Genomic DNA, 14,629 nt, shown 5'->3' on the forward strand with positions numbered 1-14,629 from the left:
TGCAGCTGGCCCAGCAAAGGGCCTGACAAGGCTTGCGGGAAAGACACCTGATGACCCTTGTCCAAACCAGCAGTTCCCCGAATTATTTTGCCACGGATGCTCTCGCTCATCGCCCCGGAGGCCGCGGTCGTCTCGGGGTTTTTGCCTTCGGACCCCTGCCCCGCCCGGTCCCGGGTGACTCACCAGGTCGTAGGTCGTCACGATCTTCTTGAGCACCTCGGGCACGATGCCCTGCAGCTCCATCGTGGGGTACGGCTCCCTGAGATTCAGGACCACCAGGGGTGCGTTCTCGGGCCCGAGGAGGCGCGGCGACACGGCCACCATGCACTGCATGAGATTGGCCACGGATGACAGGCCACAGAGCTCCTTGAAGGACGCCACCGCGTTCTGTCAACGCAAGAGAGAGAGGCATTGGACCACCGGGCGCCGGGTTTCTCACGCGTGCCCCGCCCGATGGACTTGCGCACCCTTGAGCCTCCTGCTAGGGTGGTTATCCGCCACGTGACGACCGCGTCGGCTGGAGTTTACTCTATACTGGAAATGTGGCTTCTTCCCAACATCACAACAGTTCAAGAGGGAAGCAGATTTGGCTCAACAGATAGGGCGTCCGCCTACCACATGGGAGGTCCAGGATTCAAACCCAGGGCCTCCTTGACCCGTGTCATGAGCTACCCCATGCGCAGTGCTGATGCGCACAAGGAGTCCTGTGCCACGCAGGGATGACCCCGCGTAGGGGAGCCCCACGTGCAAGGAGTGCACCCCATAAGGAGAGCTGCCCAGTGCAAAAAAGCACAGCCTGCCCAGGAATGGTGTTGCACACATGGAGAGGTGACACAGCAAGATGACGCAACAAAAGGAGACACAGATTCCCGTGCCGCTGACAACACCACAAGTGGACACAGAAGAACACACAGTGAATGGACACAGAGAGCAGACAACTGAGCGGGGAGAGGGTGGGGAAGGGGAAAGAAATAAAACAAAAATAAATCTTTAAAAAAAAACAGTTAAAGATGTGTACAATACCAATACATCAAAAGTACTGAAAATGCAAATAAGCCAGCTCTTCTGGAGGACAAAGCCTCTTTTTCGACCCAAGTTCCTGCGGTGCTAACACTGGTGTGCAATTACAAGCAGACCAGGAGAAGGTTTCCTCCTTCAAAAGAGGTGAAGGCTATGAAAAAAAACCGGATTTAAAAGAAGCATCAAATACTCCAGCCATCAGAAAGGAAAGGAAAACTGCCGAGGTAGAAACCACCATCTCTCTCCCATAAATATGCCGCTGGTTCCAACTCGACAGAAGCCTCTAGGGGCTGCGTCGCGGGGTCGTGCCCTCCTGGGGGTGTGGGTACCCAGGCTCTCCCTGCTCGCCTCCACGGAGCTCAGGGCTTCTCTCCTTTCTCTCATCACCAGAGCGATGCTATTCGAATGTCCATCAAGGAGAACCCTGCGGTGCGGTAACATCTCTGCAGGTGTTTGCAGCTTAGCGCTAACGTCCTGTTCCTTGCTCAGGGTCACATGGTAGTAAGGGAGGGAGTCAGGATGTCGCACGAAACCGGCCGGTGGAGCCTGCGCCCAGTGGTTCTGCTCTAATCCTGCAGGTGCGTTCTAATCTGGAAGAATCCGCGGGCTTTTCTAGGCTCAGGTAGTTCCCGGTCTGGGTGGAGCAAGGAAGCTGGGCCAGGGGTGCTGGAGGATGTCGGGGGCCGCTGGGGGCCACGGCTTTTCCAGGCCCTCTGCCTTCCGCTCCAAACACCCTGGTTCTCGAGGATAAATAGTACTTCCTTGGTAGAGTTAAAAATTTTATTTTAACTTCCATTTGAACAGGGGGCACACCTCTCAAACAAGTCCCCCCCCATGCTCCCCAAGGGTTTCTCTTCTCTCTTGCCCCTTAGGATGAATTAATTCAACACCTAACTATAATCCAGTCAGATATCCCTTAGAGAACATGTATCCGAAATGCACATGCCAGCTGTGGCTGCCTCTGAAAGGGCGCATCAGACCGCGGCCGGGGGGCCTGGGCTGAAGCTAAGGGGCTCCCTCTTCTCAGGGGCTTGTGCTCAGCCACACCAGCAGACGTGCCCGAAGGAGCGGGCATTGCACACCCCAAAGGGACACGCCGACTGGACGCAGGTTAGCTTAGGGCAGGTGAACAGGCGTCTGCGCTTTGCTTTGGAAAGCACAGAAGACAAGACAGGCTGACGCACGATTAGGACAGACACAGGGCCAGTAAATGCAGCCACAGGAGGGAGCGCCCAGGTGGGGAGCACGGGTTATTGACAGGCAACGTCTTTCGGTGGTGTTGCGTGCTTGACATTCTTCATAATGAGGTTGCAGGGGAGAAAAGATTATTTTTGTGAATACTGCTTGTGACAGAGGCACCAACGTCACTTGGGCATCAGCTGCCCACGGAAACGCAGCTGCTGCCCTCTGAAGGGGTGGCCCCATCACTCGCTCCTGCCTCCCTGCTTTGTTGCCCGGAGCACTGACTTGCATCTGCATTACCCTACTTGCTTATTCCTTTGTGTCCCCCTGCCCTGCGTGCCCCCAGCTAAAATACAAGCTCCCCGAGGGCAGGCAGTGATGCCCCCGGCTGCACCCGCGTGCATGGCAATGCTCCTTACACAGTGCCGCTGACTGCTCCATGGGGCTCAGCACAGCTGGGGAGGCCAGGGCGTGGGAAGACGCAGCCTGAGTTCCGGTGGCAACTCAGGGGAGTTCTGCACCATGTGCACAGCGGCCGGGCGGGGTCAGCGCCCCCCCGCTCAGGGCTGAGGGCATAAAGCCACGTTCACCCTTGGAAACGGGGAACAGCCTTCCCAGCTGTGCTGCGCTTTCACCACGAGGACGTGGAAGCTCCCCATTCTGGGAAGGCCTTTTTATCAGCGAGATGTCCACAGAACTGGTTGATGAGCAAAACATCGCATTTTGAGTCAGGGCTGGCTGGTTGGCGGCATTCCTCTCATAACCGTGATTTTAAAAATCAATCCGGTTTTGGAAACACTCGCAGTGTTTCTCACACAGGAGGGCGAGGTTGGGGCTGGCCTGGCTTGTCTGGACCGCGCAGGCCCGTGGGGACCGGCAGGTGCACGGCGGCTCCTTCACGACCTCACAGGCCCTTGACCGCTGCTTCGGCCGTCGCCTCTTTTAGAGGTGACCGTGAACTGCTGACGCCACGTCTTTTATTTTCACAAGTAAGTGGTCACCTGTGTTTTCACAAATGACCAAAGCCGACACAGGCTCAAGATGGAAACACGCTGGCTCTTAAGAGCCTGTATTTTCCCAGCACCTGACTGGGACATCCCCTCTGTGTTCTGATAGGTCCTTAGTGTGTGTTCCAGGCAAGGAATATTCAAAGTACTGGAGCTGCCCACGTTACAGCACAGGAGGAAGGGTGAGCGGCCGTTAGCAGGGGCTAGAACAGCTGTGTCTAAGTTGGCGTCGACATTGCTGAAATCTACTAAGTGTCAACATTTTCAGTGCCAACTGGAGTTTGGGGAGTTCGAGTGATACCATCACATGATGCTGCAGACCCTTCTAGCAACCCCTGGAATTCACAGCTCGTCTAAAATGAAACACACACACCCCCGTAAAGAGGACCCCCGTGCGGCCATGCCCTGCTCCCACGCACAGCGGGGGGCACTGCGGAGGGGCGCAGCCCGAGACCGTACCTGCATGTTCTCTCTCAGGTCCGTGGCGTCCCGTATGGGCGGCTGGGCGTTCTTGAACACCTCGTCCACGGGCTTAATCCACAGCGTCCGCAGGGACGCGTACTCCCTGGACCTCTTCCCCTTCCGCACGGACAGGCCCCGCTTGTGGGGCTTGCCCCCGCCGCGCCGGTTGGTGATGGCCACGTGGACGAAGAGGGAGGCGTGGGCCAGCGGCTCGCCGGTCAGCGACTGCAGCGGCACGTGGCGGTAGCCCGTCTGCAGGCACTCGAAGGGGATGGTGTACTGGCCGATGAACTCGTCCCCGATGTAGTCGTCGTCCAGCACCACGAAGCGCACCATGGCCAGCTCGGGCAGGTTGACCTGGAACTCGAAGCTCTCGTCGAAGATGGGGCCGTCGCCGTTCTGGCGCACCGTTTTGGTCCTCTGCTCGGCGCAGTCGGCGGGGATGCCGTGGATCTCCACGTAGACGTAGGGGTCCACCACGTCGCCCTTGGCGCCGGACCCCTTCGGCTTGGGGAAGTTCTGCCCGCTGATGACCTTGATGTGGAGGAGCTGCGGCGATACGCCGGGGACGGAGTCTTTGGTGTTGGCGCTGAAGAAGGACACCTCCTCCCGCATGATGGCCGGCCGCAGGACGTAGCCGCAGTTGCCGTTCTGCCGGAACCAGCCGATGTTCAGGTCCATCATCAGGCCGGGCGTCTGGAAGTTCATGGCCACGATCTGGCAGCCGCACTTCCAGAAGTCCTGGGGGTTCATGTTGCTGGAGTCGATCCGCATGGGGCTGGGGAACACGCGGGCCAGGAACCGCTTGTTGTAGTTGACGAAGTCGCCCGGGCTCTCGTTGGCGTACTTGCTGGCCAGCACCTCGTTGAAGGAGCACACCTCCCAGTACTTCTGGGCCTGGAAGGACGCCTGGAACTCCTTGAACTGGACCGACTTGCAGATGCTCACCAGCTCCGACAGCTCCTTGCAGAGCTGGAACCGCTTCCCGGGCGCGGGGTTGGGCGGCTCCGCGTCCTCCTTCCCCACCCGTTGGGACATTTCCGCGCCCTCGTCCTCGTCCGTGACGTCCCCTTCCACCCCGGAGCAGCTCGAGGAGAGCTTCTTGGCTTTGATCAGTATCTTGCCTTTGAGGACGTCTGGGGACGGGAGGTAGGACTCCTCGGCGCTGGGGGACAGCGTGTAGAGTTTGCTCCCCAAGGTCTTCTCCAGGTGCTGAACCATCACCTTCTGCTGTTTAATGGAGCAGTGGTTCTCCAGACACAAGATGAGCGGGTACTCCGACGCGAAGAACGCGTACTTGTTGATGATGTCGATGACGCTGCGGAAGACGATCTGCGAGGTCAGGGTGTGGCCCGTGTAAATCACGGGCTCGTTGTCCGGCCCGTCCCACACGTCTAACTCGACGCTCCGGCAGCCCATTTTCAGGGCGCGGATGTAGCCGGTGATGTCGGAGGGACCTCGGAACTGATCCTCGATTAAGTAGGTATTATGAGATGAGTTGATAAAATAATGAGACAAAGGCTGCTTCATATCCTGGCACACCTTCTTATGCTCTGGGTCGAACAGGTAACAGTCAGGGGACATAAGGTAATTGGTGAACCCGTCAATGGACAGCCAGCCCTTCTCCTGGCCCTCTCTGGATGGCTCGTATTTGTGGATAATTTCAAGGCTTATTTCCTCATTGATGTGCGCCACGCCCTGCTCTGCCTCGAGAAACATCATGAGGTCCCTGGTATCAAGGAATTCTTTATTGCTTGAAAACTGAACTAAAAGGAAGTAGATTTCAGGTCTCGTACAAAGCTCGTGGAACACCTCGACGAACTCTTCCTCCGTGACTTCCGTCCCAGCTTTGTCCTTGGACTTGTGCAGTTCTTTGAACTTGAGCTCGATTTTGCTCGTCTTCAGGCCGGGGTTGAGGTTTCCGATGCGCTGCACGGCGTCGCACAGGGTTATGTGTCCGAGGCCATCGACGTCGATCTCGCTAAACATTTGGGACACCCAGGAAGTCCTCATGTTGTCCTGGCTACTTTCTAACATATCGAGCGTATGCTTCCCGTAAGAAATGAGGTACCGCAGTCCAGTCACCCAGATGTTGGCCACGTCCGCCGAGTTGGCCACTAAGTCGAGCGACTCGTAGTTCTCTCCGTAGATGACGGAGAAGGCGCAGTCCTCGGAGATCTGGTCCGAAACGCCGTTGCTGCGGAAGATGTCGGTGTTTTTTCCCGTCCTCACCTCCTTGATGGACTTGATGTCGATCTTGGCTTTCTCCGAGTCCTTCTTGGACGGCTCCCACCTCAGGCTCTGCATGTCGGCGTCCAGGAGGAAATACCGGTGGTAAATCCTGGAGTTGGAGCGCACCTTCTTGAGCTCGGAGCCCTCCACCATGGAGCCGATGCAGTCGCTGGCGCTGCTGATTTTCTTCTCCGTGGGCATGCTGCTGAACGAGACGGTCTTTTTCCGCTCCCGTTTCTGCTTCGTGCCATCCTAGGAGCGGGAGAAAGTGCGTTAGAATACCACAGCCGCAGATTTCTACGCCCAAGACTAGGCATAAAAATGTAATTTCCCTGGGGGAAAAAAAAAATCATACCATTAGGGTTCTCGATGCAGCGTCCTATGATAAAGGACACTCGTCCGCTGCTAACGCTCAGAGAGCAGCCTTTGAACTTGACAGTCAACCAATAGGAAATCGGTATTGAATAACTGCAATTTCCAGGCACCGAGAACCGCAATTTCAGGAACAGAAGTTAAAGTCGTGTCTACAGGACTGACTGCATCATCCGCACGGCCACGGGCAGAATGAAAACGCTGCACCCTGTGCTGGGAAGAGCCGACGCCCGAGAAGGCCAGGGCACAGCATTAAGGCCAGCGCGGGCCCTTCTGAGTGCACGGCGAGGTGCGTCTGCGCGGACGGCGCCCCGCGAAGCTGGCCTGTAGAAATCACCCACCCCTGGGGTCCTCAAACAGCTGCTTGCCGAGGACCCCTGGGCTACCTGGATAAAATGCAGGTTTCCGGGCCCAGGAACGCGGCGCCGGGACCATCTCAGGCACAAGGGAGGGGGACGCACGACCAAGTCTGAAAACGGCCTCCTGGCTGCCTGGGGGCACTGAGTTGTCCGAACTATTTCTGGGAACAGTATAGACCCTAAGGCGAGGCATAACCAAGCTGGGGCTTCAAGGGGCGGACTCTGGCCTCCCGCCTGAATCCCTGGCCCTCCGGAGTCACAGCTCGGATGGGGCTAATGACTTTAGGCCCCTGGGGCTCCGCAGCTGCATTGGGGGGGCCCGAGGGGACACTCAGCCGGAGGCGCTTCCGCAGGTCAGGGCTGATCCGGGCGCTCCAGTGACAACAGGTACAGTGTCACCTGAGCGCTTCCGTAGCTCGCCAGCCCAGCGAGAGAGCGGGCCCAGGCAGCCACTGTTTCTAAAGGCGCCTGTCACCCACCGTCCACTCTTGCACCTGCCACAGTTGAGGGCCCACGTCCACACTGACCCGTGGATTTAGGTCTTTTCCTGTTCATTATTATTACATAAAAACTGCTCCAATGACCTAAAAAAAAATCTTTTCACCGTGTTAACCTAAGGCAGATTATACTTCAAGAGGTGGATGAAATCTGCCGTACATTTTCAATAAACCACTGTACTCGCAGACGAGGAATAGGGATGGGGGTTAGAATTACATAACGTCCGTGGCAATAAAGAAAAGAGCAGGCAAAACAGCAGACAAAGGCAATTCTAATTTTCCTGTGCTGGGTAGAATCTGTTTTGAATAAAACTTCCTCTATATTTTAAAAAGCTATTATATGTTATTGTCTGTGTCTAAAACTGAACACCACTTTGGCTTTTTGGTACCTAGACTTCCAAAAGTGATTTGCACAAGGTAATTAAACTTAAAATCACAGGAGGATCATTTCCCTCAAAGTTTCAAAATGAAGCACAGAGGCTTTTGTGATCTGAGTGCCAAGGTAAAAACATGAAAGCCACAAGCAGACTATTTCTTTACAACCACATACTCAGAATAATAAAGTGCAAAAGATGTCAAAATTGTGATAATTGTATCTGTAAGATAGAGTTTTTCATAGCCATCGCAAACACCTAAAGCATAGATTGTATTCCATCTATCGATTCAAGAGTTGGCATGAAATTGAACTTGTAATCAGACATGCATAAGGACGTGATCAAAAATGTATATACATTTCCTATTTTTTCAGAGTGAAAGGTGTCTTTTTAAAAGATAGATCTAGATTTAATAAAGACGACATACTAATGAAGTAGGAAATTTTGTTTTCCTTCTAAAGTGTATCTCAAAGTGCCACTAGTAAAAAGAAGTAAAAAAGATAAGGTGTTTACCCATTTATATATATGTACACACACACACATATAGGGTACGTATATATATGCTTGCTCTGTATATACAGATAAATGTGACATAACCTTGACCTTGTAATCTTCTATTTCTGTCATTCTTCCACATTGATTAATGTTCTAGGACTACTTACTGATTTGTTACAAATCACATATTTCAAACTCACAGGTCACCACTTTCAAAAGAGAAAGGCAGAGGAGCCCCGAGTAGACGGCGAGCACCCCAGCACCCACAGCCCCCTTCCCTGTGCAGGCCATGGCTCCACGGCGAGCTCGGGGCTCCAACGTCCTCTGCTTCTCAGGAACCAGCCCCGGCCCCGCGTCATGCTGACCGCTGACCGCAGGCCCAGAGCTCGGCCCCGGCACGGCCAGGGCGGCCACGGCCAGGACACGTCCTCCTGCCACCAGGCCCGCCCTGTCTTCTCCCGTCCCAGGCCCGGGTGGCCTGGCCCCTGCGCCCCCTTTTCTCTAGGACTAAGGCTTCTAGAAAGCACCGACGAGGCGTACGCTGGCTCAGAGGCAGCGAGGAGGACAGGCGGGATGCACTGAGAGGAGAACCCGCACGCTGGGCCCCCACGGCCACGAGCAAAGCGGGAGGATGACGGAAGCACTCGTCTGGGAGGGAGGGAGAAGCGGGGTTCGATGGCAGCCATCTGGGCCCCCAACCTCCCTCCTGCCCTGGGCTCTCGGCCCCACTTGGCTCGTTTCCACCCAGCGTTCACTCCCCAGCCCTGCGCTAGCCTTAGCGAAGCAGCTGGCCGACGGCGGAGCCAGAGTCCGCTTTCGATGGTGCTTCTTAACGCGGGTTAATTTAAAGTGAACATGCTGTGTGCTCTGCACGTGGGGTTTTTTAACTAAAAGAAAACGGGACAAATATAACACACACGCACTGATTACCTAAAACCAGAGAAACAGCACCGGGGTCTACGGAGACGAAGAGGCCTCAGGATACTTCCCAAAAAGCTGCAAATAATTGTCTCAGGGGTGGCTGGAATTTCATGAGCAAATGCTCACCACCGAACAGCTCCTGAGCGACGGACACAACAGAACGTAAACGAGGTCCACGGATGCCCTTCCGCTGCTCTCCCAGCGCCTTCTTAATATCAGCAGGAAGAACAGAAAACGAGCGTCCCAAAGAACCCACCGCCGTATCAAGCTTCAACTTCTGATTAAAAAATCACAGGATGTAGACTGGAACGATTCTTTGATCCATTTAACCAACATGTATGTGCTGAATAACAGCTTTTCGCGCCAGGAATGCCCTCAGGCAACGGACAAGAGGCCATCGCGTTCCACGCTGAGGAAACTTTTCCACAGCGTGGGAAACTGAAGGGAAGTAAAAACGTTTATAGAACTTCTAGTTAGCCTTAAAAATGTCAAGAGTCATGTTGAGTCCTACAGAAAAGCATAATTATTAGAAGACTGCCTAATTTATTGAACAGAAGATTGTCACCGCCTTTGGCCCCTGTAATTACCACCTGGGATATTTAAGGAATGAATAGCGCATGGGCAAGTCCACCCATTTTCAACCCAAAATGAGGTAACAGATAAGAAGTCCTCATTTCTTCTGCTGGCAACAGGTGCTTGGCACTGTCCTTGAGCTACCTCAAGGAGAAGAGGAGAGCAGACCTGAGGTGGACCTTGTTTCAGGGTACATGGAAAGCTGATGCCCCGTCTAGAGAGAACGACTTCCCACATTCTACCGTAGTTACCCTGTATTTCACAAAGGAATTGTTTCCATTTTCTGTTGGAGACACCTTGTGAAGTTGTTTTTTGAGTCCCCAAAAGAAAATGATGATGTTTTTGAACTGAGTCATTCCTGGGGTGTGAGGTCCTTCTGACTGGACCAGGTCAGTGAGGCGAGACGCAGGCTGGGCCTCTGCCCCCTGACTGGGGCTCGGTATCAACAGAGACACAGAGAAGAGACACAGGAAGAGGGAGCCAGCATTCCGCCCCCGACATGTAGGGAGAGGGCCGTGGAGAAGAGAGGCGCCTCGAGAGCCCAAGGGAGGCCGCGAGTCCGGAACCAGCAGAGCACAGAAGAGGGCCCTGAGGGAGCGGGTCTGGGGGCAGCTCAAGGCCGAGGAGACGAGCCTGCCACACGCCCGACCGTCCCCAGCCGAGCTCCGGGAGACGCAGCCTCGAGAGCCGGGCCTGGCGCAGAGCGGCGCCATCTTGCCTCACGACGCGGCAGGCGCCAGGCCCACCCGCGGCTGCCCTGTGAGGAAGCGCCTCTGGCGGTGCTGTGGTTCGGACACTTCCCAGCTCGGAACTGTACGCTCTCACCCTAATAAATTCCCCGTTACAGAAGCCAACCTGTTTCCGGAACTTTGCGTTGGCAGCCCTGTGGCAAACTGAGACCCTCCTCAACAAAACGCATGAAAAAACGATGCCTGTAAGTCAGGCTCAGCATGCGGACAGAAACAGCGCACAAGTCAAGGCAGAGATTCTGTGGGGGTATCTCAGGATTTTAGGGGGTGTGTTGTGTGAAAACACAAGCCGTTTATCCCTCTGGTTTGTTTTCAGTCACGTTAGTTCCTTTAATTTCAGTCATAAATCACATTAAAAATGATAGGAGATCATTACAGTTATCAAAGAGGGCCTAGGGTTGAAGGGAGGGGAGAAAACACTGGGCTGAAGAAGTTTATGTCCCTAACAAAACAAAACAACACTAAAATACCAAGAACCAATCAGAGGCCCGTTAAATGAGCACAGCAAGGGCTGACCTTTTCTTGAGCTCGGTAACAGAAACTCTGAATGGAAAGAGAGAGTCACGCCGGGCACATCGGGGTGACCTTGCAAGGTTCCCCCACGTCTTTCAAGCTGTGGTGTCCCACCCGAGATGCGCGAAACGGAAAAATAAAGAAGGACGTTGTACAAAGCCGCCACCCTGAAGGTCATTTTTAAAACTTAGATGAACGGAAAAAGAATGAAATAACACAAAGAAAAGCTGGCTACGGTTCAATGGTGCTTCCCTGTCGCAGGGAAGGGCCCTTCACAGTAAGTGACAGGGAGGGACGGGGCCGCCAGGCCTCCGCTCAGGGGCATCCCCATCAACGATGCCCTCTGCTGTGCTCCCACAGCTTGGGAAGGGGTCCGTGAGGACACAGACCTGATATGGCCTGAAAGTCACAAGACGGGGGCAAGGCCAGTTCCAAGGGTGATGATGCAGGATCCGTAACAATGTCGCGCCCACCCTGACGAGAGGCTAAGGCCAGACAGCCTAAAAATCACCATTTTTCTTGAACCCGGCGGAGGACTGTGGTCCCAGAGGAACTGGATTCCTCAGAGTGACACGCTCCTCCCAAGAGACAGGTCGTCCTGGGCGCAGGTAAGAAGAAACCTACTAGAACTCTGGAATTCCCAAAGGAAATTCAGACATTCGGGGTCACTGGGCACAGGGAAGTGTGCAGTCACCTGTAAGCCTTGCAGCGGGTGCTCCTGGGAAAGACGGGGTGCAGGCAGGGGCGAGCCCTTCGTGGGGACACAGGCAGGGACCTGCCCACGGCTCTCCCCCTCCTCGCCCGGGAAGTAAAAGCCCTAGTCACTCGGGGAAGAGCGGCGAGCGCCCACAGAAGGGGAGAAGCAAAACCTTCCACTTCCAGAACCGGGCAAAGACCCACTGTCCCCGGAGCAGGCGGAGAAGAACCTCTTGTACAAGGGAGTTGTGCTGTCACCAGGGAAGGGACAGAAAACTGTCTCTTGTCCAAACTCGCCACGAACACAAGGGCCAAGTTTGGGTGCGACGGCAAGTGGGGCAAGAAGGCTGAAAGGGTCCCACCCCTGAGTGCAGGTGCACGGGGCTGCCTAAGAATGAAACTGGACCGGAGGCCTGAGAATTCCCCTGGCCCCACCAGAAGCCTGGCACGGACCAGCGAGCAAGCAGCCTGCCCCTGGGGGAGCGGCCAGACCACGGAAAGGGGCCCCTTCCTGACAAGGTCCATCAGAGCTGGAAGGCGAGGGTGGAGCAGCAACCCCGAGTCAAACTCCCGGCCCCCCGGACCCCGCCCTAAATGCGAGGTCACAGCGGCCCACGGGAATTTGAAGCTGTGGTACACGAAAGGTCACAACTCAAAATCCCAATTCAGCTCGATGACTGCCTAGCGCAGCTCAACTTCCCCAACCCTTAATGACCTGGGGGAGGCAGGGGCGTGCCTATTTCCAGGCATAAATGCTCTTGATCTCATATCTGTTAAACATGATGTCTAGCGTTCAATAAAATTACAGTATATCTACCCCCAAAACTAAGGAAAAAACAACCCACTGTCAAGAGACAAAGCAATCAAGAGAGTCAACTCGGAGGTGATCCAGATGTTGTAACTAGCAGAAGGGACTTTAAAATAACTATTAGTATGTCAAAGGATCTAGTAGAAACAGTGAGCCAACACGCAGGATCAGACGGAATATTTCAGCAGAGAAAAGGAAATAAAAAGTGGTCCAATGGAATTACCATTTTAAAAAAACATGCTATCAGAGATGATTACCTCTTTTGATAGGTTTAAAAGCCGTCTGAATACAGCCAAGGAAAGAATCAGTGCCTTCGAAGATAGGTCAACAGAAATTATCCAAACTAAAACGTGAAGAGACAAAAAAGTGAAACATACAAAAACAGCAACCAAGAGCTGTTGTCCGACATATGTTAAAAACAGAATTCCAGGAGGTAAAAAGAGGAAGAGAAAGAATAGAGCAGAAAAAATATTTCAAGAGACAACTGTCCTAAAATTTTCCAAAATTAGCACCCAAACCACAGCAAGATTAAATACACACACACACACACCTAGATATCATAGTCCAACTGCTGAAAACCAAATGTAAAGAGAAAAGCATTAAGGCAGCCAGAGGAAAAAAGAAGGTTGCATATAGAGGAGAAAAATAAGAACCACAGTTCAGAAGGATTACAGTGGTCCACTTACATCTAATCACAAATTGCATACTTGATCAAGAGTTTATAAAAGTGCCACAGCTTCATACAGTGGATACTTCTGTGGAAACGGTTATTCTCTTATAAGATATTGTAGTCCCTGAATTTCCCAAGGCTACCAAAGACAAAATGTCCCTAACCTAGATGTTAGTCTAGGTGGTTTCAGAGGCTCCACAAGTCCGTGATCAGACTCTGAATGCCACCTGCAAACCGCCCCCAGTTCCTCTAAGAAATTGAGAATCATGACCTTGGAGAAGGTAACTTCAGAGGCAAAGAAAAAGATGATCATTTCCTCAGGATGTCAGGCTTAAGAGTCAGAAGAAACGCAAAGGCCAAATGTTGTACAGGGTTGCAAAGGAAATTTTAAGGGTATCCCAAAGCGAAATGACAAAGGGAAGAATGAGAAAGGACAATGTAATTTAGAGGTACAAGTAATAGAATTTTATTAATAAAAGCAAGCACAACCAAACTGGATGTCATCTCCGAGGCATACTGGGAAACCGCCAAAGATAGCCAGATGCCCTCTGAAATAAAGTTTCAGAAAGCTGCAATCCCACATCACTAAGGACCAAATAAGTAAACCATTTCGCAAAGTCTTGCTAATTTTAAAATCTGCTGGTTCAATTAAAACTATAATTTATTATGTAATCTAAGTTTCTTTTTAAAAAAATAATAAACTATATTTAAAAAACAACTATAATTTAACCTCGGTGAAAGTATTCACATATAAAAAGTACAAATTTGAAGCAATGATCTCCATGATATTTTATCATCTAAAAAAATCAAATGACTTTGCTCTAAGCACTTTCTGACCAGAATTATTCAGAGGATACTTCACAGTTCCATGCTACTTACAGTGTGGCTAAACCTACAACGCTCAAAACAGCTGCATGTGCAGGAAACAAATCTCCAGTTTCTGGAAAACGAAGCTTTGAAGGTCAGGGGAGAGCCTCCACATCTTTTGATGTAATGGTTTATACTTGCCTTTAAAGCAACTCGGTTTTTAATTATGAACTCAGAGGCCCATAATGCACTGCAATACCACTCTCACAGCAGCAGGCCTTTGGTGAAACAATTTCACTTACTACTGAAATATTTATTCAAAATAAATTGACAAAACCATAACGTCCATCTGTGTCCAATGTAAGCTGCAGTAAAATTCATCAGTGTTCTCGGGTAACAAAAGCTTAATAGCAAGCACTTTGCTCACAGAAACTAAAGTAGCCATGCTTTTACATCCCGGCAAAAACATGGACACTCACGAATGTTAGTTTATGAGCTACTGCAATGGTACTTGTGTGCCCCATTTTGGTGTGAAAATTGTCAGTGTCAGCTGTGCATATGGTAAGTCCACATTCAGGTCATCACAGAGCCTGCTGATTTCCTATACTCAGAGCTATTTCAAGAAATGGTTACACAACTGTCTAGTAAATGGCCCTGAATTTTAAAAGGAATGCAGGTCGAAGCACACAATGTGAATGTTTGGTTCCAAATGTGAGCAATTCTAAAAGTAACTTTTTTTTTTTTTTTAGGTAGCATAAGATTTTTAATATATTTACACAGAAATAGCATAGAAATTTATAATTTTCCACCTTGTTGGGTCAATATTAATATTGAAGTCTTTAAGCAATTATCATTTGCATCATCGTGAATTGGGCATTGGAATCATTTGTCC

The 14,629-nt window shown here is 52.0% G+C and overlaps 1 protein-coding gene across 1 annotated transcript in view; it reads right to left on the reverse strand.

Moving 5' to 3' along the window:
• PLCL2 (phospholipase C like 2) overlaps positions 1-14,629 on the reverse strand; it is a 197,623-nt gene that overhangs the window by 66,215 nt on the left and 116,779 nt on the right. Inside the window, exons 2-3 of the mRNA XM_058290771.1 lie at positions 3,669-6,155; positions 184-387 (exon numbers count right to left, since the gene is read on the reverse strand). Coding sequence (XP_058146754.1) covers positions 184-387; positions 3,669-6,155 — 2,691 coding nt within the window. The remainder of the gene's footprint in view (positions 1-183; positions 388-3,668; positions 6,156-14,629) is intronic.

This window comes from Dasypus novemcinctus, chromosome 31 (assembly GCF_030445035.2).
Source record: "Dasypus novemcinctus isolate mDasNov1 chromosome 31, mDasNov1.1.hap2, whole genome shotgun sequence".
In the NCBI taxonomy this organism is placed as follows: domain Eukaryota; kingdom Metazoa; phylum Chordata; class Mammalia; order Cingulata; family Dasypodidae; genus Dasypus; species Dasypus novemcinctus.